The 26,892-nt window shown below is 34.9% G+C and overlaps 1 protein-coding gene across 5 annotated transcripts in view; it reads left to right on the top strand.

Annotated features, from left to right (window-relative positions):
* Positions 1 to 26,892, top strand: part of LOC112044215 (solute carrier family 12 member 4) — a 424,075-nt gene that overhangs the window by 6,438 nt on the left and 390,745 nt on the right. For 3 of the 5 annotated variants that reach the window (XM_024079972.2, XM_024079966.2, XM_024079973.2), the window contains exon 2: positions 11,230 to 11,585. In XM_024079972.2, the coding sequence (XP_023935740.2) occupies positions 11,465 to 11,585 (121 nt within the window). In that variant the 5' untranslated portion in view covers positions 11,230 to 11,464. The remainder of the gene's footprint in view (positions 1 to 11,229; positions 11,586 to 26,892) is intronic. The other 2 variants (XM_024079967.2, XM_052882936.1) reach the window with 2 other exon arrangements.

Genomic DNA, 26,892 nt, shown 5'->3' with positions numbered 1-26,892 from the left:
ATGTTACTACATAAACATATTACAACATAAACATAATTACATTATAACACTGTGTATGTATGTATATGGGCTGTATCAGTAACTTCTGCAATTTACTGATACAGGCGCGTCTATACGCAATTTTTCTGTCTTACTTAATTTATTTTTACTGAGTTTACATGTTCATAAATGATATCTGTGTTGTGTATATTTGCCACTTTTAAATATCTTATATAACGCAATTGGTCTTTGCCATTTAAATCGAAGAAAATGAGTAACATGAAGTCTTTACAGGAATGCAAAATATTGTCTTACTTTTAAGTTTTTTATATTGATGCAGAGTTCACGTCGAGATATAACACAGTATTTGAAACATAATACAATCCTATTTGCAAATATAACAGACTCTATAACTAAATATATTAGAAAATAAATTTTTACATACATATTTAAAAAAAAAATACGAAATCTTGACAGCGGCGTAGTGTGCCTTGGAGGAGCCCTGTATCAAAATTATTAGGAGGCCCAAATGAAGGGTAAAGATTTCTCACAATAGAAACAAAAATGCTCGCATGAAAAATTACTTAACCAAACCAATGTAGGGTTTCCAACTTTTGGGCGCACGCTTCACTAAGATTGTGGATTACCTACATTTTACTAATTTTGCTTTCACACGTAAGGGGCCTCTATAGTCCGAGGGCCCCGGACTATAGAGGCCTCTGTTGCTTGACTACAATTTTACTGTTTTAAAACATTAATTATGAATATATAACGATTCAATATAACGTAATATTACTTAAAGCTACGCGTTTAAAGAGCTCCAATGAATTAGAACTCGTTGAATATATCAAGTAATTTGTGTCACATAGTCAATAGAGACTGCTCCAGCAATGTATTTACCTTCTACGACTAGAAGTGCAGCCGAGTGTAATAATACGATGTGTCCCACGTCCTACAGCGGTGCGGTTCAGTGATCAGGAGTTCAGGACTTGTCTAATATAGGTAAAGACTAACGAAATTATATATATATATATATATATATATATATATATCTGTAAAACCGAATGAAAATAAACAATAAAATAGAGCGTTAAAAGCTACGAGTTCTATATAAAGTCTTTATTATAAATAAGCTGATTACTGATATTTTGTTATATTTTACATATACAGGGTGTCCCGTAAATATTACGACATACTTTACAAGGTGATAGCTGACATCAAGGCCTACTAAAATAAAGCAATATATGTTAGCCGAAATTTTACGGTTTTTAAGTTATATTGATTTTTGTACAAAATGCGAGAGTCCCTACCTTCAGTGCAGATTAGTCATACCACGTGCTGAAAAATTACTAAATAATGGAATCAATAGAGCATATTTCCTCGACCTGCTCAGAAACAGCTCCGATTTTGATGATTTTTTTTGATATTATTTGAAATTAGAAACCTTTTGGAGTGGAGACGGAATTGTGTATATTATTCAAACTATATATATTATGCTATTTATATTTTTGAAGTCGGTAAATTAATTATTATATAAATAGCATATACATTTTTAAAAAAATATAAATCATTTCGGGTTTTAAATAACATAAAAAAACAAGACTTTAAAAAAAAACATCAAAATCTGAACTGTTTCTGGGGACTTCCTGCATATGCTTGTTTTATGTATTCTTTGACTAATTTTACACTTGGTGATTATTTTTGAATAGTTGTTTCAAGTAATGAAAGTTCAATTTTGTCTACTGCAAAGTATGTTTTTTTCCAAAGCTTGAAGTTTTTTTAAGTCGCATCTATTTATCTATTTCTATCGCAACATATCGCTTAAAGTGGAAATAATAGTCATGACTAATGTTCTTTAAAAATGTACCTTGTAATATTAAAATATTTGCTTTTTTGCTAAGCAAAGTATGTTTATATAGGTGCTCTTTGTTTGAGTCAACATTTAGCTAAGCCTATTACATCACAGTGACTGAGACTTTGTCTGTCCTTAATATTTAAAACTAGTGGACGCCCGTAACTTCGTCCGCGTAGAAATCAATGTAAACTTTCAATCCCAATTTACCATATTAGAGGTTGAATATTAAACATTTTTGAATCACATTGTAATTTTTTAATTCTATAACTCTGAAAATGAAGGACTTTCCATACAAACTTTCAACCCTATTTCACCCCCTTCTTATTTTATTTTCGCAATAAAAAGTATCCTATAACCTTCTCCGTACTGGTCTTAAACCGTGCCAAGTTTCATAAGCGTGATGCCTGAATAACAAAAAAAGCGCGGACATACAGACAGGCAAAAAATCGAAAAAAAAAATATTTTTAGCTTCAGTATCGATTATATAATGCCCCCCAACAAAAAATTTCAAAATATCTTCAATGTACAGAATTGGACCTGCTACAGTTTTATTATATGTATAGATAGATATTTAAACTTGGTCGAGGTACTTCTGAATCATGTCAGACTTACAATATACAAATCCTATATACGACACGCTCTTTTAATAGGCCTAGCAATGTATCAACGATATAATTATTTCGTGGAGAGAAAAATACTTAATGCCGATAAAGATTTTATACTGTTAGATATGTCACTAGCGCGTTGAAACTGAGGCGATCAAATGTGGCTAATTGTCCTGATTTTATTAAATCTAATAGTAAACAACAAAAGTTATTTATGGAAAAGATATCTAAATATTCTCTACAATGCCAAGTTAGTTTGTGTGTTCAGGAAGTGTAAAAAGTAAGTAACATTTACATAAATATATAATGTAAGTTAACATAAAATTGTGCCAAAAAGCGGCGGAGTAATAAGAGGAGAGAGTGTAACAATAATATTTATAGTACCCACAAATTAGGAATTTAAACTGAATAAAATAATGACTAAATAAGCAAACATACTATACTGTGAGTCAAAACTGAGGCGAAACAACGAAAGTAGTGGAAGGTAAATAATATCTAAATATGTATACTATATCTAGTTGTGGGTTCAGGAACTTTGAAATCTGTTTATATATATAATGTACACAAAATTGTGCATGTGTACGCTCAGTGGAGTATCTAAATTCGGATTACTTTTTGCGGTGATTTTGTAGGCACTTAACATGTCTATAGTATAAAATATCGTTGACCTAAGCTACACCTATAAATGTATGACGAACCCGCGGGTAAATACCTATAGCATTTTTCACAGTAAACGATATATTTACAATATGAGCGATGTTTTCTAAAAATAGTCCGTTAAAGAAGAATGAATGGGTAAATATCTACAGAAGTAATATTTATTTTCTCGCTGTTTGGGTATTGCGAACATCAATAATATTAAGAAATATCGGATTATAAGATTTGTTATCATCAATAGTCTATTTGAAGAACCCCTGCTAGGTACTACCCTCTTCACTATAGGGGATGGGGTTGGAACGTTAAATCTACCACCCTACTCCAATACAGACTACTGAGATACAGGTTTTTCAAGTTTAACTCTTGGTCTTCAAGACTATTGTACAGAGAATTATTTTAGCCTTAAATTTCATTTAATTTCATACAAACTAGACGCCGGGTTAAACATTAGGTCTAGATTTACATTCATTTAATGAATCAGGCTTCGATACTTCAATAGTTCTGGGGTGGAGAGGGTCCAATAAGTCCAAGGTTTATTGCCCAAGAAAATATACCATTTTTTTTCATTTTGTAATGTCATTTCTAATTTTGGTGTTAGGTAATAAAAATAATTTTATTTGTTACAATAAAAATAACTGCCACTTTGGTTCACTGATTAGAAAATACGGCTACGGATATGGAAAGTTAGGTCCGAGTTCTGGGTCATTACAATAAATATATTGATGGAAATATATTGCAGCTAGAAATTTAGATGTGTAGCGAATAACTTTTTGATATTGGTCCCTATAAATGTGTGGTGTTGCAGTGTTTCTCTGGATCTACTGAATTGATTTTGAAAATTATTTTACCACTAGAAAGCCACATTATTTGAGAGTTATATTTTATCCCTGTACTAGCTGACGCCGCGCGTTTCACCCGCGTGGTTCCCGTTCCCGTAGGAATATGGATAATATATAGCCTAAAGCCTTCCTCAATAAATGGGCTATCTAGCACTAAAAGAATTTTTTTAAATTGGACCAGTAGTTTCTGAGATTAGCGCGTTCAAACAAACAAACTCTTCAGCTCTATAATATTAATATGGATTCTCAAGGGAATTGGAACTACACGGGTGCATTCGTGGGGCATTGGCTATGGCTAGTTAGTTATGTTCTAATAAATATGTTAGTGATAATTCTAGGTCATTATCAGCGTAAGCCTACCAACCCGCATTCGTGCAGCTTGTTGGGTCCAAATTCAGAGTCTTCGCTCCTATAAGGTCTGGGTGGGTACTTATAATGTAAACTGTAAAATATGGTGATGATGATGATGATGATGCAATATCTATGAGGACAATAAATAACGCTTAGAAGAAGCTTCTCGTATCTACTATGTATGACAGGATAGAGCCATTACATTAAAACGTGACCGGTCATAAAACAACTATGCAAACAAAGCTACAATTATGCAAACATTAGATAGGTTAAGTAGATACCTATATACATACATACGTGTATGTTAGCGTTAAACCTCGCGCACATGTATGCGTTTACTATTGCGTTGCGGTAAATAGGTTGCGTTGTTCTGATGTATACGACGCTTGATGCGTTCAGTTGCGTTCAAGATCACAAAGGCATAGAGACTGATGCATCAACTACAAACCTCATCAGTACCATCACGTAAAGCAAGCTCCAAGTCTCATCGGAGACACCCTTACAGAGACATATCGACTAGGTTTTATGGTTTTAGATTTTACGCGCACATTTAAAGTCCCCAGTAACTCAGTTAGTCCCGTTATGCAGCCTTGGACTTGGCCGAGAGGTAATGGGTTCGATCCCGTCTGCTGGACTATTCATACCTACTCTTAACTTAGTCTTTAGTTCCGACTAATTGGAGAATAACGAGAATATTGGTTATATTAAAAAAAAATAATGGCAGATATTCATTTCAAAAAAAATATAGAACCAGACATAATACCTGTAATGAATGACACATTTCTAATCACAGCGCGAACGCACTATTTCTGTATTGCATACCGATGCATCTGTCGACTTAGATTGCGTTATAAGGTGTTGTATATGTTTGAATTTTAATACTGTTAGGTAGGTACTTACTGTTAACGTAGGTACTTATAGTTAACTGTGAAGGACAGTTAATGGATTGTCGTGTATAGTTATAAAACAAAAGCTTGTAATAGAACAGTTTTTAATACATCGGATCTATTCGAACCCGTGGTAAAGTCGTTACTCAATGACAGTTAGACAGACAAAAAGTCAAGTAGTGAATTTTAACTGCGATTTCAGTTTATGCGGGATTTGTATTATTTAACGTATATCTCTGACCTCTGCCTGTAATCTGGTCACTAAACTCAGCCGAAAGAACCTACTAGACATAAGAAGTTAAAAAATATAAAACTTAAACTTGGAGTCAAACTTAGTACCTACTAATCATAAACCAATGCGATCACCACTACACCCAGGGGCATAGCTACCGTATCATCCGCATCAATGATACGGGGCCCCGGACTACGGGGGCCCCTTACGTGTGAAAGCAAAATTTTGTAAAATGTTGGTACGTAACGATTTTTTTTTAATCCACGATCACTTTTTCCCTGGTCTAGGAAACATTCTACATAGGTCAAGTCACTGTCATATTTATTTTAAGCGAGCATTTTTGTTTATTTTGTGAGAAATCTTTACCATTCATTTTGACGGCCTCCGTGGCGCAGTGGTATGCGCGGTGGATTTACAAGACGGAGGTCCTGGGCTCGATCCCCGACTGGGCAGATTGAGGTTTTCTTAATTTGTCCAGGTCTGGCTGGTGGGGGGCTTCGGCCGTGGCTAGTTACCACCCTACCGGCAAAGACGTACCGCGAAGCGATCTAGCGTTCCGGTACGATGCCGTGTAGAAACCGAAAGGGGTGTGGATTTTCATCCTTCTCCTAACAAGTTAGCCCGCTTCCATCTTAGACTGCATCATCACTATCAGGTGAGATTGTAGTCAAGGGCTAACTTGTAAAGAACAAAAAAAGGCTTCTCCAAGGCACGCTACGGCACTGACTACATCAGAGAGCTCGCAACAGTGTCGCTATATTGATGCATCGTTGAACAGATATTAATAATCTGCTTGATCATTAATCGAATAGTTGATTGAAGAACGCAAGCAATAATTGCCAATTAAGCTCCTATATTATCTCAATGGCTTAGGGACTGTACGAAAATCTGAGAGATTATAGTATGTATAATTATTATATAATGTTGTATTTACACATAGCATATACTTAGTTATATATAGAGAGTCGTGATAGACCAGTGGATATGACCTCTGCCTCCGATTCCGGAGGGCATGGATTCGAATCCGGTCCGGGGCATGCACCTCCAACTTTTCAGTTGTGTGCATTTTGAGAAATTATATATTACGTGTCTCTAACGGTGAAGGAGAACATCGTGAGGAAACCTGCACAGCAGAAAATTTCTTAATTCTCTGCGTGTGTGAAGTCTGCCAATCCGCATTGGGTCATCGTGGTGGACTATTGGCCTAATCTCTCTCATTCTGAGAGGAGATTCGAGCTCAGCAGTGAGCCGTATATGGCTTGATAACGGCGACGACGATATACTTAGTTAATAGTTAGTAGCGTTTAACCCTGGAGTGGTAGCGTGGATTACATGTTTGGCATTCCAAACCGCGAATAACGAAATCTATTTAAATAATTTCTTATTTTTATGTGGGTTAAATTGCTAAAACAATACACGTTTACCAGTAAATAAATGTTGGATTGGACTTCTGTAAGACTATATAAAATAAATGCTTACTAGTAGAATGGTACGATGTATTGACTCAAATTTATATTTCCTCTCTTACTGAACTTGTAAAATACTGAACAGAAATCTTTCCTTTAAAGAAACCCTTTGACTTATTTTCACGGTGCTAGCACCAGTTAAGGCTGTGTAGTTCTATTAAATTAAACTACTGTTCCAAGCGAAAAATGTAGATGTTGCCCTACAACAAACATTGCAACGCCGGGATGGTTCATCAGATAATTCAAACAAATTTCTCAATATAAGGTAGTTAACCATCACTTTCTGAATAAACTTAAGGAAAACGCTTTCCCAACCATTGCAATATCAAGGCGATTTAGAAAACGCTTTCCTGCAATATTAAGGCGATTTACAAAATAATTCAACGTAATTTCGGAATAGAAAATCATAAATATTGAAATTAAATTCAACCATCGTTCAAATGTAGGCGTAGTAGACGCTTTGCTTTTATTCAGTGACTTCGTCCGCGTGAAACTCGATGTAAACATTCAACTACCCTTACCCTACCTATATCCTACCCTACCCATACCCTATCTATATAATAAATAATTTTTCTGGTTGATTTTTTACACCTAGTGTCCGAAAATCCCAAATATCTTACGGAACCCTTTTTTTTTCCAAAATGAAATTTAGCCTATGCTACTTGTGGATAATGTAGCTTTCGAATGGTGAAATAATTTTTAAAATCGGTCCAGTACTTTTGACTCTATTCATTACAAACAAACAAACATATAAACAAAGCTTTCCTCTTTATAATATTAGTATGTCTGGTGGTTCATCAAATAATGCAAATTAATTTCCGAATGACGCTTTAATGGAAAATCAAAAACATCGATCACTGAAATTGGATTACGGACGTTGCAATCAGCGCTATCTAGCCTCGCCCCAGACCCGTCCATCGAAGTGCACACAAAGTTTCATCAACCCCGAGTTAATTAGCGGCCCTGGTTTCCAATACATATCAATTGACAGTCATTTGTCCCTCAGAACTTGCACCAGATCGTTTCAGTATCAGCCGATTGACGCTCGATACATTTATACAATTATTTATGAGTCAATATCGAAGGCATCTTGGACTTACATTTAGTTAGAAGCCGTCTATCCAAACGTGGGGAAAATTTAGTGCAAATGTATATTAATTGCGTTCCCATAGTTTGCCTGATGTTATAATTTTTGGATCGGTTATAAGATTAAATATGTAGTGCATAGACCCAACACACTGCATAGAATGCACTTTGACAGGAATGTTCATTGCTAGTACATGCAATAGTCGCATAGTCGATTGTTTGAAAAATCGAGTAACGAAAGAAAGAAGAAAAAGGAAAAGAAATTTATTCAAATCTAAAAGTTACAGACAGTCAGTACCAGTGGCGAAGAGTTTATGGATGCCGATTGCCGCCGGGTTACCATTAAAACTCTATGCATATTCATTGTTGTAATGTATTTAGATATATGAGAAATCGCAGTTTGTATCACGCTATATGAATTTCCTTTTCTTTGGGACGGCTTACCTTCATCTAAATTCCGCCCTTCGCCACTAGTCAGTACCCTACCTTTATGACAGTATGTCTGTCTATAACCCTTAAAAGTAAAGAGTTTAAAGCTCAGAATATACCATGCACTACATACAAGCATAACACACGGCGCTGATTTTTTTGAGTAAGAAAATTATTGACAATATTGCACAAGCAATGAACTAAGAGATTTTTTTTTTAATATCAAAGTTCGAATATCTATAGCTTGAAAACTTCGTTCGTAACACTCCCGATGTTCCGCGCAGGCCGGGGGCGTGTGAAATGAATGAAAAACCCACGACTGATGAACGTTACTTCCTCGTACGCACGATTTTACTCCCGCGCAGTCTTTCCCCCTGTCACCCGCATATCATGGGAGTGTTATCAACGAAGTTGGACTATAGAAATGCCCGGAAAAACACCAACGTGATAGTATAATTTTTTATCTGTTTACATAATACAAGGCTTCACTGAAGCACTCTTTGTACAGATATCAGGATATTATCCATAGGATTACACTGGACTAGATAACAGTGAATCCAAGCTGTTAAATTATTATCTATCACCACTATACAATATGGTACTCGTTGTTTCTGAATTTTATATTAAACTAAGTTATACCTATACAGGGTGCTTGGGTGTATTTCCCATAACTCTGGGATTATATTCTTTACCGAAAATTAATTACAAATGTTCAAGCAACATGTGTTCTAAAATCAATATTTTTGGAGAAAATAATATTTCTTCTGTAAATCTTAAAATGTGTCCCTTATACGCGTCCTTATAATTATGACGTAGTCAAATTTGCAGTATTATATCATTAAAGTCAAAGTCAAAGTTAAAATTAATTTATTTCAAATAGGCTTAGTTTACAAGCTCTTTCGAAACGTCAGGTAATATTAAACTTAAGATAATGGTGATAATAATCATTCGAAAACTTAAAATTAAAGTTACGAGGGTTCCAAACGCGCCTTGGTCCGAGAAGAGCCCACAACAAACTTCTTTTTTTTTTAAAAGAATATTTGCCATTTTTTTATAATATGACCAATATTCCCATTCCCCTCCAACTAGTCGGTAAAGACTGTGCTAGGAGTGGGTACGACAATCGGGGCGGGAATCGAACCACCACCCTTCGGTGATGAGTCCGACCACTCTTACCGTTGAGCTATTGAGGCTTCAAAACTCACTCATTAACTTAGGTTATCATCAAAGAACAGTTTTAAAAGCGACTATTATCTCATTGGCAGGTAACATCCTGTACACAAAAAGTACCCATATTAGCCCACCGTCCTACATATAGTCCACCACTTTTTGCATCAATTTTTTTCCAGTTTATAAAATTTTGTCAATCAAATATTATTTGACCGTCCTATATATAGGACAGTGGGCTTATCTGGGTTAATTTAATTTATTTTACTAAAAAAGGTAAAATATAGTATCAAAGCTAACCGGTTTAACCTGTATGACGTATTGAGGCCCATCACAAAGTACATTAAACTTTAGGTGTAAGTTTCGTAGCTCGGCAAAAGTAACTTTTCGTTTTGGATAAGGAATATTTTGCTCTCCTTTTACCTTCGTCAACGTCAAGTATAACGTAAAGAATACAAAATACTTTTTTGTTTAATGAAAATAAATATTCGCTGCGAAAATAACATATTTTCGCCTTACCGTAATGATTACCAGATTTTTCAGACGAGTTAAAACATAATTTAGCTAAATTTTTCAGAATTATAATAATGAAAATAGCTAAAGTTATTCAAATGGTAATAGTATTAAAACTTTAAAAGTAATGCAGTAACAAAGTAGGTACTTAAATCGACCACGAAAACAATGAAACCAAATTTTTATTGCACATTAAGATAATTTTTAATGGTTTGTTTTAGTAAAATATAATTTTGTTACACTTTTTAAACGTTTTCTACGTAAGTACCAACATATTCAATGTCAAACCTGCTTCTAAATTAATTAAATTATTTATTTTAAAAATATTATTTCTACAAGATTCGTTTTGTTTCATTATTATCGAAGCTGATTATACTATGAAACTATACATAGTATTAGTAGATAGATTAGGTAGTACTATGGCATCGGTTAAAAATGTTATAGTATTCCACTTCGCAGAACCTCGCGGTTTCACCGGCGTAATAGGCAGTGGCGTGCACAAGGTTTATAACTAGGGTATGCACTACAGGTATAAATTGTACAAAATGGGAATTTCCTCCTCAAATACAGGGACGTAATGAATCCTCAGGGTATGCATTGCATTTATGCATTTATGAAGTGCACGCCACTGCTAATAGGGGATGAAATATAGCTTATGTTACTTTCTAATAATGTAGTTTTGTATTGGTGAATGAATTTATCTAATCGGTCTAGTAGTTTTAGAGTTTATACATTACATACAAAAATACAAATCTGTCCTCTTTTTAATATTAGTGTAGATTATAATGAAAGTTTAGATGTAGCTAAGGATTGTTATTTGGCGGGAGCAAAATCTTTTGTTACTTAATTAATTTTGTACACTGGCTTCTGTTATTTGGCTTGTTCGAAAATAAAATTACTTTAAGTTTGGCTTGTTTGAAATTAAAAGGGCTTTATAATTAAAATAAAAAGCGCAAATTTCAGGCCGTTTACTTTTTACTATTCGAGTACCATTTAATAGTTTTTATAACTCAACATGAAAATTTCACTGCAGTTAGTCATTTCGCGTTGTTATTACATTATTCGGGTACATAACCACGTCACGGCATGGCACCGATCAAATACCTACATAGTTTATTATGCAAATGTTTGATAACTCACTATTGTTACGTTTTATATTACAGCTTAGGTATCTAATTTATTTATTATGATTTAGAAAACATTAGTGAATAAACTTTAAGTGTAAAAATCAAAACGTGCCATATCTTTAACATATCTTTAGTGTAGACATATCAAATACATATTTAACTTTAACTTAGCATATCAGTGTATATCAAGTTACAATAAACTAGATGATAAGTGTATGATACATAAGTGAAGTGTAGTGGTAAGTGATAAAAGTGTAATAGGAAAGTGAAAATGTCGGAGCGTTTCAAGGTGACTAAATTCGACGAACCTTCGGGCAAAACTTACAAGAACTACGGCGCTACGTCCGCTGAAAACGACGTGGAGTTGAAAGGGAAGCTTTTGCCGGATTCAGGTAAGTTCTCTTTATTTCACTCAGTAGCGTAGCGTAGGCTTTCACCGCCAGGGCCAGACTGGAATTTCGCCGCCGAATATTTAAATTATTACTTTAAAATCACAAAATAAAGAATGATCCAAAATGAGTCTTTACAAGCAGCGTGGTGAAGCCAGTGAAATCCATAAAAACCAAACGTTACGTATATACAAACTTTTTCATAATTTATAGGTATTTCAAACTTTAACACTAACGACAATTACGTAAATTAATAATTACTCGAGAAGGTAAGAATTCATTTTTGAATTAAGTATTTGGCACGGCTACGACTTTGTGCGCTCTGTCTGGCTTATATTCTTTAATCTGTGTTTAAAATCAAAATATTTTATCTAACGGAGCTGATTTACATTGTATATGTACAACTTATTGAAAGTCAAGATAAACTACGACTGGTTCGGTAAGAACACACATCTGAGGGCCTAGTGGCAGCGTCATACTGTGACGATCGCGTTAACGTAAACGCGAATTTCTGAGGAATTGAAACAGCGCCATCTAGCGACACTACTGCGCAACTGTTGCAATTCCATATAAATTCGCGTTTACGTTAACGCGATAGTAATATATGAAAACATTGAAAACTCCCATTAGGCACACTGTAAGAAGAAATGGGTAACCGAGCGAGCCTAAAACTGCTGCAGGATTGAAGAGATATTTTGTTCTAGATTTTGTAAATAATTAAGAGTGTTATGAGACATGCACGATTGAATTTTCCAAATATTTCATTTTCAATTGATAAAATCGTGTATGCCACCAACCCCTTTCGTATCCGATTCCACAGCTAGCTACGTCACCGATTTCACTTTTGTTTTCATACCTATACTAAATCTAAATTAACTACATCTAATTGGAGGACTTGCACAAAACGTTTTGCGTCTTCTTTGCTCATACACATGGCTAAGTTTTGGAATAGCCTTCTCAAGTGTGTGTTTCCTTCTAGACAAGCGTGTCCCATCTTAGACTGTATCTACAATTACCATCAGGCTTTCGACGGCCTCCGTGGCGCAGTTGTATGCGCGGTGGATTTACAAAACGGATGTCCTGGGTTTGATTCCCGGCTGGGCCGATTGAGGTTTTCATAATTGGTCCAGGTCTGGCTGGTGGGAGGCTTTCAGCTATGGCTAGTTATAGCCCTACCGACAAAGATGTATCGCCAAGAGATTTAAAGTTGCAGAACGATGTCGTGTAGAAACCAAAAAGGGTGTTGATTTTCATCCTCCTCGTTAGCCCGCTTCGGATCTTACATTGCATTATTACTTACCATCAGGTGAGATTGTAGTCAATTGCTAACTTGTAAAGAATAAAAAAAGAGGATTGAACCAGACCGAATGGAAGTTTATTTCTGTAAACTTTATTTTATTCACCATAATACATTTATTTTTTGCAAAAGACCTTTATTTTTAGGAATAGAGTCTTACTTCAACTAAAGTAAAGTAAGGTAAGTAAATTACTTAGTGCTAAGCTTACCCTGGTGGTGAAGTTAATTGAGCTCTAGAAAACTTAATCCTATTACAGGCCGCATCGCTTTGATGTTGATGTACGACCTGATCACATTAAACTGTGATCATACACGAGTAGTTAGTCTAGGCTCGAGAGTAATGGAGTACATTCCGATCTGATTATATTTGCGATCGTTAAATAAGGATTAACAATCGCATGCCAGTAATTGCAATTACTGTTGACAATTGCAATTTAGTAAAACGTGGATAAAAAATCATTTATTAAAAGTTATATAGTACTGAAAAATAGTACTCACTTCGAAGCGCTGTAAAACCTTAGTTGTTGACTTAATAAAAATATTTTTCGTATAAAAATGGGGATGATAACTAGGTTTGAATATATTGATTTTTATGATACATTCAGGTAAATAAGGTCAATGTTAACTAATTTATACATAACAAGCAAAGATTGTCTGGATATTTGCAAAATAAATAAGATTATAAAAATTCAAAATCAATTAAATTTTTTTTATCGCAATTAGATGAAAATTCATACAGTTTTAGCTTCATACATTAAATGTGACATTTTTTAATAAATGAAGTATAAACATAAACGCACAAATAACAAAGATATTAGTAATTTTATTTGAACGCCCATACAAACCTAACGATCAGCGAGCCAACGACGTCACTAAATCGTGCCATTTGGTATGGAGCGTTTTTCAGGGATCCGCGGCAGCGCCGCAAATCTGACCCTTTAAATCCCTGTAGCTCCGAAAGTAATGATCGCAGATACCCTGTTACTTTTACAAAATTGCTTTGTTATTAGTATATTCTTAATTTATATACAATTTTAAAAACTGTCATCATCCCTATTGTCCCCAAAAAATGATCTACAAAAATGGTCTGATGTAATTTTTTCGTAAAATTATGAAAAAAGTTATATCGAAAAATATAATTTTTTTTTTCTGGAATTTCTGAACATTTTTGCTTATAACTTTCTTATTTATTGTTCTACGACAAAAAGTTACTGAATTAAAGTTGTAGAAAATTTTATTTGCTAAAAAAAATCGTTAAAAAACATTATCGTTAAAAAAGATCGTTAAAAAACATTAACATTATTTGTTTGTCGTACAACAGAGCTATCATTCAAGTGCCATATATGAAAATCTCTCTTTTGAGAACAGAGGAACCGCTATCAGAATTTCATTACGTAATATTAAAAGGGTCCACTAACAAAGGAACGTTTTAGTCTATACTTTTCTGTTGAATCCCCATTTACATTATTTCTTTAATGTTATTATTCTTACAGTTTACTGGGATTTTGAGTACCGCATTTCCAATGTAGGATTTTCCAATTTTTCCATTATCTTAAACATCTTCAGTTGTTGCCCTAACAATGATCAATAGTGTAATTAGTTAATTGATTAATTTATCCCCGAAAAACTGACAAACCCATGCAACAACATCACCTAGATCTGACAGAAAACCGACTGTTCTCACTTGAACGCATGCTTCTCCCTGAAGTCAGCCATTGACGGTCAATTATTCTCTCGTTTTTGCAGCGCAAAAGGCAGCGAAGACGTTTCATAAGTCGAGCCGTCATGCACGCAGCGACTAATACACGAGCAGTTATAGTCGTGGGTGCTGACGAAACATGAGAATAATTGATCGTCAATGGCCTGCATGATGTGATGATGATTAGTATCATACCTGACATTCATCATTCCCTAATAGAATAGGGTAGTTGACTCATTTCGTGAAGTGCATAGAAAACGTCAAAAACGCTGTCGGCCATTTTGTGACGTCACTAACACACTTGATGTACTAAACGTCGAACTAATTGCAACCTAATATTTTTTTCAAACGCTCTGGTTGTAAGGGATTTATCATGGTGACGTCATGGAACAGTTGAAATATAGACTGTCATGGCCGACAGGCGTTTTGGCTCGTATTGTCAAAAACATATTTAAAAACTAAAATTTTCATGTACCTAATAACGTGTCAAAAAAATATGATTTTTTTCTAATCTTCTACTAGATTATGATCATGAGGATCAATTTAAGACCATTTAAAAAAAAATTACAACCCCAAGCCAATTAAGCCCCATCTACGCTATAATGCTAACTTTACACAATACAAGCTTGTAAATACACGATTGTAAAAGGGACCCTTAATGTTAGGGTACATTGATTTATGCCTATCGTTTACTTAAGTGAACACTTAAACGCGTCTATAAAGTTACAAATTCCTCGACGGTCCATTACTACCGCTCATTACGCCGCGTTAAATTAAACACCACGCCTCTTGTTAACTGCTTGTTACCTCACTTCATTTGTAAACGAAGCATTGCTTCGCTTCCTCAGACTAGAGAAATGATAGACGACAGAATACAATGCTGCTTAGTCAATACACGCGTTAATTTAAAACCACACCTTGTTAACTCCTTTGCGCTGCGGTTACTGAAGCTGAAATTTGGAATGGAAATAGTTTTTATCTGGATAAACACATATGCCATTTTCCATGTTTATCGATGTTCATGTATATTTATGTATATACGGTTTTCATCCCGGAAAAATCCATTGAAAACTGAATTCCACGTGGATTAAGTCGCGGGGGTCCGCTAGTCAGTAATAATTTTGGTATGAGAATTAATGATACTCGTAAGAATCACGGAATAATAACTTTTTCAAAGACGTGTAAATACTGTACAGTATTGTAAATGTTTGTTGTTATTAAAATTTAAAGTTTTACCGTGAATGTGACCGAATAATTGTGAATGGCTAAGTCACAGTGAACTCAACTCAACATAAATAATAATTAATTTATGCGCCTAAGTAAATCTTATTTAGGTATACTTCACAACATTTGTAATTCAAATCATTATTCTTGATTTTACGCTTGGAATTTGTAATAAGCTGGGTGTGATGTATAAAAGTTATACCTACATAGGTATATGGAGTACTAGCTGACGTCGCGCGATTTCACCCGCGTGGTTCCCGTTCCCGTAGGAATATGGGGATAATATATAACCTATAGCTTTCCTCGATAAATGGGCTATCTAACACTGAAAGAATTTTCAATTCGGACCAGTAGTTCCTGAGATTAGCGCGTTCAATCAAGGTCTTGAGATAGAAATTTTCGTAATATATTATTATTAACTTTATACAAAATAAGCCCCAATTCGCACGAGAGTTTTTTTAACGGAAGTTAAAAAGTCTTGTGCGAAAGAGGGCTATCAAGCGCTGAAATAGTTATGTTTAGTGGCATTCAGGCAAGCTAGCAAACATCACACACACGTACTTACTGTAATTTGATTGATTTCACGTGTTTGTCTGAGGTGCTATTTGCTTTAACCAAGCAATCTGAGAAGTTCGCGCGTTCGAGCTATGTGGTATTGGTATTGGCTTTGAATGGATACAATTCGCTTGTATCGGAGTATTTAAGTTTAAACCTACACTTGATGAATGTGATGCGAATGCATTACTGGATATGTTAGGGGATTCCCCGAGATTATTCGAGGACCCAACCTGAGACATATAAGTTAAACTCAAAACTTCAAATCACAATGGTGCTTAGGGCTTCTGTGAATGAGATTTACCTATTTTTAATTTTTCCCTAAAATTAGCCGACTGCGGTTTCACATACATCATCATCATATCGGCCGATGGACGTCCATTGCAGGACATAGGCCTTCCAAACATCACGATACTGAGCCGCTTGCATCCATACCTGCGACTCGCTTGATGTCGTCAGTCCTCCTGGTGGGGGATCGACCAACACTGCGCTTACTAGTGCAGGGTCGCCATTCCAGCACTTTGGGACCCCAACGTCCATTGTCTCTTCGAACTATGTGCCCCGCCCATTGCCACTTCAGCTTCGCAACTCGTTGAGCTACTTTCACATACACTCAAACTAATTTGCGATGTTGTTTATAATGATACAACCAACCCGCGGTATCACCTACATAGTTCCCATTTTTGTGAGAATACGTAGATGCCTATAACACGCACAAATAACGTGGCTTTCTAGTGACATAGGAATTTTTAAAATCGTTTCAGTAGATCTATAGATTACCACATACAAACATTACCTTTGAATAATGTTAGTAGGTATATATGCTTATCTAGCTTTTGTTCTTGTTATATCGTACTAGCGGACGTCCGCGACATCGTCCGCGTGGAATTTAGTTTTTCACAAATCCCTCGAGAACTAGAGATTTTTCCGGGATAAAAAGCCTATGTGTTCATTCAGAGTAAAATCTATTTCCATTCCAAATTTCAGCCAAATCGCTTTAGTAGTAGCGGCGTTAAAGAGTAACAAACATCCAAACAAATATACATCCAAACAATCTTTCGCGTTTATAATATTAGTAGGATTTGGATTCTAAAGCTAAAGGGACTTCCTAAAATTGGTGATGTACTGATCAGTCCAAAGGTGGGTCATATGAATTCCTAAACTAAACAAAATAAATTATTTTGGAGCTCATTATTTGCTTACGTTTGAGTTATTTTATACAAAAGTTTGTATCTTTTATTTTTATACAGTTACTTATATTCTGTGGCTGTTTTCTTTTATTACTGTCCACAGGGAACCGTTGAGCTTAACGGGATAAACCCGGTTTACGCGGTGGAAACTCTGGATTATTATATGAATTTTCTCGCACTATCAAAAGAGATGATCTTACAGAACCCATTTCTGTAGGTTTTTCAACGTTTTTCCAACTGAAAATGTTGTTTGTTGAATTTGTGAAAGCAAGATTAATGGATTTTGTTTCACGGAAAATTTTTTTAAAGTATTTTTAAATCAACAAGTGCTTGACAGCGATATTACCTGTTCTTATTTAAGACTATCTGACGACGCGCGGTTTTACCCGCGTGGTTTCCGTTCCCTTAGGAATACGGGAATCATATATAGTCTATAGCCTTCTTCAATAAATGGACTATCTGACACTGAAAGAATTTTTCAAATCGCACCAGTAGTTCCTGAGATTAGCGCGTTCAATCAAACAAACAAACTCTTCAGCTTTATAATATTAGTATAGATTAGTATAGATTGGTCTCATTGGTGAACGAGACCTATCTTTATATAACCATGTTATAGTGGCGTGCACAAGGCTTTTAAATTACACTATACATATTATCGTGCGGGGTCGCCATTCGAACACCTTGGGACCCCAACATCCGGATCTTCGAACTATGTGCCCCGCCCATTGCCACTTCAGCTTTGCCACTTGTTGAGCTATGTCGGTGACTTTGGTTCTTCTGCGGATCTCCTCATATCTGATTCGAGGCGTGTTGCCAGTGATAACCAATTCTCGAGACTTGGTTGCTAACTATAGACCTCATAAGGAGGCTCAGAGTCACAAAGCGGGCGGTGGGACGAGCTGTGTTAGGAATATCTCTGCGTGAATATACATATACTTGAAATTTTCTTAGATGTCAATTTTAAACAACAATAATGGCTGACTATGAACCAAAGACAATCAGTAGGGTTGAGAAGTTAACCGCGGGCATCGTAACGATATCAAGTAGGTATCGTTATATCTGAAATAACTAAACTAAAATATCCGTTGCTATACGTCATCTTAAAAAACGAATACGTCCCATATTCGTTTCGTTTTCCAACTTTTCAGTTGTGTGCATTTTAGGAAATTAAATATCATTTTAAGAATATATACACCAAGGAGAAGAAGTGAATCATGAAATACATGAAAATGTTGGATATAGTAATAATAATAATAATAATAATATAGCCTTTATTTCCAAGTACATAAATTACAAAAATTTTACAGTTTACATTTTTAAAAATTACAAAAGATACAAAAGTTACAAAAGTTAAAAAACATTAACATTTCATTTCATTTTGTTGGATATAGTAGCGACATTATTTCCGCATACGAATATTTTTGAAATAAAGTCAGTGGCAATTTATAATGGAAATTTTTAATTTTTAAATTGTTGAAGAAAACAATTGAGAAAAACAAAAAAGCAACAAAAATATTTTTCTATTGAATTAAAGATTATTATTTCTTTCTTTTTTTACCTTGGTTATACACCACTAGTCCAAATGACTATGTAGAACATAATTGGAATTAATGTACACTTACTGTCTGTCTCTAATTATAATTCGTAACATTTTTCTAGCTCTAGAACCTACTAAATTTATTACCGCATAATGTCATATATTCAAAAACCTTTGTACTAAAGTTTCGGCCCCTTGTACATCACTATCTCTCAAACTTCTTTATATAATATCCTAATAACTCTGACTATCACGATTTACGTATACCAGAAAAATAAAAATCTCACCATGTTGCGAAACAAAAGTAATAAATTTTTTTCCATTAGTATTTCAAATCTTTTATTTATTTTTCTGATCCAGCAATCATAATATTCAAGTCGTATTTGTGTATTGTTTTCTTTATTCTTAATTTAAAAATTTTGCAAGTGGTTGAAGAATCGGTTTATCGGTTTTTTAATAATTTTTGATCGTGCTATATAATTACAAACATTCGGGAGCACTCGCGCCGCGATCGGTTAAGCTCGGTTTAGGATGAGTTAACTGCGAGCAAAAAGTGCCACATTGTCGCTTCCATGCTCACAGTGAGGTCGTGTCAATGTTTGTTCCATATCATCATTACTTATTTGTTTCGTTAGCAATTGTTAGTCTTGTTATTTATTTGTTGTTTGGTTGTTATATTATTGCTGATTGCTGAGTAGTGTATGAATAACAATAATATAACTAACCGAAAATTCCGACTTTCATATGGGTGGATTTTAGGTTGAATTTCATATGGATTGATTTATTTATTAGGTATATTAAAAATATAAAAAAAAAAATATTATGAAAAAATACAACCGACTTCAAAATGTTAACGTACCCACGAAACTAAAAAGGGAAAGATAACATTATTATATTTTCTACTTATTGATCATTTTGAAGTCGCTGCCAAGCCCGTCTGATGTTACTGAAAAAAACACATGACAGACAAAAATAATGTCTGAGAAACAAAAATCTTTACGATAGGGTACACCTTGAATTAATAGATTGAATACACTGGCTTGGCAGAAAATATAATGATATTATTTTTCCCTTTTTTAATTTCGTGGGTACGTTAATATTTTGAAGTCGGTTGTATATGTTTTTTTAAATTATTATTTGTTTTTTCTCAATTAGGTCCTTCAACTATTTTAAAATCAAAAATCTCCATTTAAAATTGCCACTGACTTTATGAAAAAATATTCGTATGCGGAAATAATGTCGCTGCTATGTCCAACGTTTTCATGTATGTACATTTACTTCTTCTCCATGGAGAAGAAGTAAATCTACATAATTTATTTTATTTATAAGCCACAAAGGACACAAATATTAAAATTAAAAAAATATGTACATAATTATCGACAAGTTATAATTTCATGTATCTTTCCCGTCTCTTCAATTCATAGACAATCTAGCATTACGAAATGTCAAATTCGCAACATTTTCGTTAATCTGTAGAAATAAAACTTGTTGTGATTTCGTTTTTAGTAAAATAAATGTGATATAATAGTTAATTACAAGCAGTTTTTATGTAATTCGCGGTGTGCGCGTTAAATGAAGTGATGTGTATATAAATGATTTAGTTTAAACGGACGGTTTGTGAGAAATATGTGAATGTCGTGACGACGGATCTTTGTTTACCTTTTTTGCCATGTAAGGAAAAAAATACTATATAAGTTGTGCAAAATGCAAAAGTCCTTCAGATAAATTTTGAACATTAACCGAGTCTTCAGGGTAGGAAGTGCATTTTTGCATCTATAAAGTGCACGCCACTGGTTTTTAAAAAGTCCACGCAAAATTCCTTTATCTTCAAATTGAGGTATTTATCGTAGGATGAGTAATGAAAAGATTTAAGGGGATGCTAGTACCAGTCTTCCTCCTTAACCTCACTTGCTCGTGGTGCACCCTGCAGAATGAACGATGAGACTCTGACGACTTACGACCCTAAGCCCGCCAATTCGCTTTGGAGCAATGTGGCAGGTCTAAGCTTCATATACCTACCCTCTCCTATAAGGAGGGAGGCCTGGCCGTATAGGGGATTGTTTAAATAGACTGATACTGATAGCATGCCTCAACAAAGTAATAAAATTGAAATACTTTACGGAAAAATCGTTAATTAATGTTGTCTTTAGCTACTTACTAAAATTGTAATATTTACTTGTACGAAACATAACACATCAGAGTAGACCACATTTTCTGGGTAATATACGTTAGCTTTCATACTTTATTCCGCCGCAACTCCATCTTAGTATAATTAAGTTTCCTTTGACACTTTGAAATGTGCTTTCAAATGTAGTTCTCTAGTATGTGACCTATTTCCAGCCTATCCTTTTTCATGAAAACGAGAACACCGCTTACTTTGCAAAGTAAACTGTGTTCCATTATAATTAAAGTTTGTTTTCGGTTAACAGTCTCTCAGGTGGGTAAACATTTAACACTCGTATTTAATTAGTTTTGACTTATTTTGCTTACTTAGTTAGTTAAAATATATGGGAATGAAATAGCCTTTTGGCTGGTGGGAGGCTTCGGCCGTGGCTAGTTACCAACCTACCGACAAAGATGTACCGCTACCGGAACGCTAAATCTCTTGGCGGTACGTCTTTGCCGGTAGGGTGGTAACTAGTCACGGCCGAAGCCTCCCATCAGCCAGTCCTAGACCAATTAAGAAAACCTCAATTGGACCAGCCGGGGATAGAACCCAGGACCTCCGTCTTGTAAATCCACCGCGCATACCACTGCGCCACGGAGATCGTTAAAAAAAACCTTAGGTACATATTAATAGGAACAACCTGAAACTTCAACCAAGAATTTAAAAGGTCATCAAACCACTGATCATAACATTAGGAAAATTGTTAAATTATAAAATCTTGCAACGTGTGTAATAAAAAGGAATAAAAAGAAAGTCAATAAAAGTAAAAAGCCTTAAAATCTTGGATGCGTAAAAGTGCCTTTGAGAAACTCATCGGTCGTTTCATTTAATAACAGCATTTTGCTTCTTAGTACCTACTTTATTAAAGTTGCTATGGACCATTCCATTGAAAGGGTCTGGCTGGAAAGTTAAGAACATTCAACATTGTACTTACTTACGTAGGTAATTACATGTACCTTTTGTATATACCATATTGGTGAATTCTAAATTAGTGAAACAAAATACATTTTTCCTTCGTTAGTAAGGCATGAGGCAACCAAGGGAAGGCAGAGGTCATTTCCACAGGGCTATAACGTAGCTTTTTCCTTTTAGCTTTATTAAATTTAAACTTCATCATCGTCATCATCATACCAGCCGATGGACGTCCACTGCAGGACATAGGCCTTTTGTAGGGACTTCCAAACATCACGATACTGAGCCACCTGCATCCAGCGAATCCCTGTGGTGGGGGGTCGACCAAAACTGCGCTTTCTTGTGCGGGTTCAACTTTCCAGAACCATCCATCGGCCCGTTGCCACTTCAGCTTAGAAACTCGTTGAGCTATGTCGGTGACTTTAGTTCTTTTGCGGATCTCCTCATTTCTGATTCGGTCACGCATAGATACTCCTAACATAACTCGTTCCATCGCCCGCTGTGTGACTCTGAGCCTTCTTATGAGGCCCATACTTAGCGACCAAGTCTCGGAATCATAGGTCATTACTGGCAACATGTACTGTTCGAAGACTTTTGCCTTCAGGCACTGAGGAATTTCGGACAAAAAGATGTCGCGAAGTTTCCCGAATGCAGAAATTTCAACGTATTTAAATTAAATTTTATATTCCCTACGGATATTTGAATTTGAAACGTAAATTTAAAAAAAAAAATCCGTTTCAAATATTAATTTGTATGAAAAATGGTAAAAATCAATCCAATTAATTTGAAACTGAAACAGCGCAGTACGCTAGTTTCCGTGTCACTGCATAATTAAAGCTCGTTTCATCTAAAAGGCGAGAGAGGTAGCAACGATAAGAAATTGACTGAGTACCTACGTCCCTGGTTCAGCTGAGTATGCAGTGCTGGCGAAATATCCAGCACCCCTAGCCAAGTGGTCGATTCTCTTTCTACGATCGCTAACGCTTCGTAAACTAGAAAAATGTACGGGATCTGTCATTCCCATACATTTTTCTAGTTTTCAAAGCGTTAGCTATCGAAGCCAGCTAGGGGGGCAGATGTCAATAGTGGAAGATCCTGGAGTCAATGCTAAGCATGTAATGACTTTGAATTCAATTTATTAAGTTATCTAGATATTACTGGTAAGTCTATTCCGTGATAGCCCAGTGGATATGACTTCTACCTTCGATTCGGAGGGTGTATTTCAGTTATGTGCATTTTAAGAAATCAAATATACCTACGTGTCTTAAACTGTAAACGAAAAACATCTGAGGAAACCTGCGTGCCAATCCGCATTGGACCAGCGTGGAAAACTCATTTTGAGAGGAGACCCGTAGTCAACAGTGAGCGGAACATTTGTTGTTAACGATGATGACGATGATGATGATAAGATAAAGATAAGATAAATATACTTTATTTGCACACCACAAAGACAAAAACAAGTGAAATAAAAAACAAATTAGGAAGAGATCAGCATACAAAAGGCGGGCTTATCGCTAAGTAGCGATTTCTTCCAGGCAACCTTCGGTTTAGGAAAACTTAAGGACATCAGCAGGTGGTGTAAAACAAAAATAACCATAGTATTAGTAATACACATACATACAAATAATTTACATCCTAATACATAAACAATATTACACAAATACCTACAATATTGAATAAAATACATATCAAAATATACTAATAAATACCTTATATTGAAAAGAAATAATATATACAGATCGTCTTTACTGCACCTGATGATGATGATGATTAAGTAGTTGAAATTCGCTCTGTACTAGAATTCGCTTTATAGTGGGATCTTAGAGTATCTATTGATCCGTTGAGGAACGGTTTCAAGTTGAGCAGGTAAGGCTACCTAGTATTTCGCATGTAAGATTCATGGTTTTGATAAGACCGGATTTCCGACTAGGATCTCAGGACTATTCTGACTAGTTACTTCTATACTGGTAAGCTGCATATACCTGCTGGGAGGTACTATGTGTGAGTGCGGACTTTTATAAGACACATCGGCGAGGAATATGTTAACGCTAGTGTCCCAGCGAATAATCCTACTAATATTATAAGCGCGAAAGTTTGTATGTTTGTTACTCTTTAACGCCGCAACTACTGAAACAATTTGGATGAAATCTTGAATGGAAATAAATTTTACTCTGGATTAAAACATAGGCTACTTTTTATCCCGAAAAAATCCACGGATTTGCAAAAACCTGATGATTTTGATGCTATGAATGTTTATTACTCTTTTACGCCTTGGCTACTGAACCGAATCACCTAAAATTTGAAGTAGAGCTAGATTATAGTCTGGATTAACACATAGGCTACATTGTATAAATCCATGGGTTCCCGAGGGATTTGTGAAAAACTAAATTCCACGCGAACGAAATCGCGGGCATCCGTTAGTAAAAAAATAATTTACGGTAACCGTAAATTGCGAAACAAAATTTGAGCTTACGACATTTTTATTTTCAGTAGTCACCTATGTGTAACATGAAAAAAAAAGGTTTTCTAGGAAACATTACTTTGATAAAATAGGTTAACTATATTTTCCTTTCAGGCTGTGTAACTATCTCCTTGGTTCATTAGATCGAACTATCAGAACTTTGCTTTTTTTGCTTTGAACAAGTCAGTAAGGCGATCGGCATAAAGATGCCTTGATTAATGAAAACAAACACACTGTGTTTTCAATAAATAACATTTTTTATTCCCTTTTATAGATACGATGTATTTATATATATTTTTTATTTTATAGTACAGGATAAGAAATATTTACAAAGAATTACATGACTCGTGATTTTTTAACCATCGGTAGGGAGCAACCCAACAAGCTTAACTTGAGTACATCGACCCCCCCCCCCCTTAGGGTGGCTCAGAAACTCAAATAGTTTTTGGATTCCGTTTTTCTCCTAAACTATGAATTTTACATAAAAGTTTATTTGACAAAAAATTTAGAGGACATTCTCATCTACAATTAAAGTACTATCGTATGACTTTAAATACGGAAGGTAGGTGGTGCTGAAGTTTCTTGAAATGTGTTTTTTCAGCATTAAGTGTATAAAGAGTTATTTTACAACGAAAGTAGGTACAAATGAGAAAGTTGTTCTTCTCAAAAAACCCTACAACATTTATTTGAAATTTTTTTTTGTCAAGTTAAGCTTGTTGGGTTGCTCCCTACCGATGGTTAAAAAATGTCGAGTCATGTAATTCTTTTACAAATCGATTTTTTCTAGATTTCCTGTACTATAGGTCTTAATTATCTTCTTAAATATAAAACTTCACATTGCTAAATTACTTCCGGTACGACCGGTATTTTTAAGGGAAACAATCACTTGAAAACCTCAAAAAAAGAAAAAGAAATCAAAAAAATTAAGTCGCGGACAAGAGCTTATTTCAACATTATTATTAAGATTACTTTAAAATGAAACGACCAGTGAAAAATAATAATTAATTAATTCAGAAAACCTTTTATCTGTGAAAATGTACACAGAAATTAGTTTAACCTGTATTTAGAAGCTTATTTAATTGATTCGCCTGGCTCGTTAACGTCGTTAACGATTCAGAAATCATTAGAGCCCGGAGCTCTGAATGCCCTGTAGCCAACCCTCGAGGACAATGCAAAGAAATTTCGTCCCATACCATTATCGCGAACTGTTTACCATCATTATGTAAATAGGTCTTTGAGAAAATTTTCTTTATAATAAATATCTACCGTATCTATAAAAGTAAGTAATTTACTTTTTTCGCAATTATTTCTTTTACTTTTCTTATGTGATTACATTAAGGTGTCTTGAAATTTGTATTCTTTTATTTCAAATAGCTTTTCTTGTTATAAATAAGTAGGTACCTAATAAAGAGATCTCATGTAATTTTCGTTTTAAAAACGACCTTCTTTTTCCTTTCAGATTAACCGATTTAAAGCGTTATTTGACACTTATGGAGGCCATTTTTTTTAATTAACTGACTAACGAACGACTGACCTGACTTACTGACTAACTGACTGAGTCAAAATTATAAAGGCTTTTAACTATATTATTTTATTTTAAGTACGGTAGTCAATTATAGAATTTGAATAAACACAACACAATACAAACTCCATAATTGACTACCGTACTTATATATTTTAGCAGTACCATGGGTTGGCAAACATACAACAACTTGTTGTTCTTTACAAGTTAGGCCTTGACTACGATCTCACCTTATGGTAAGGGATGATGCAATCTAAGATGGAAGCGGGCTAACTTGTTAGGAAGAGGATGAAAATCTACACCCCTTTCGGTTTCTACACGACGTCGTACCGGAACACTAAGTCACTTACCGGTGAGTCTTTGTCGGTAGGAGGGTAACTCGCCACGGCCGAAGCCTCCCACCAGCCAAACAAGTCTTTACAATTTATACTTTCATGAAAACGATCGCCCAGAAATTTAATATCTTTGCCTGTCCATAAAAGCGTTTGTTTTGTTAATGATAACTTTTAACTTGATACCATTGTCCACTCCAGGAAACAAGGCCGCATAACTTCAAGGCATTATTATTTCTCGGAATAATGGGAAATTTTATTATTCTAAGATACTGCTTACTCCTGTTTCTAAAAAACCTTACTAAAATTATTACAATTTCTTTACAAAACCTTCGTTAAATTTGACTGAATATACTATAACGAAGGTCACTACAACTTGCAAGAATTTTACAATGCTATTGTCTCTGTTCCTAT

This window comes from Bicyclus anynana, chromosome 1 (assembly GCF_947172395.1).
Source record: "Bicyclus anynana chromosome 1, ilBicAnyn1.1, whole genome shotgun sequence".
In the NCBI taxonomy this organism is placed as follows: domain Eukaryota; kingdom Metazoa; phylum Arthropoda; class Insecta; order Lepidoptera; family Nymphalidae; genus Bicyclus; species Bicyclus anynana.
Note: the sequence above shows the minus strand (reverse complement) of the source record. Positions and strands in the feature narration are given on the sequence as shown.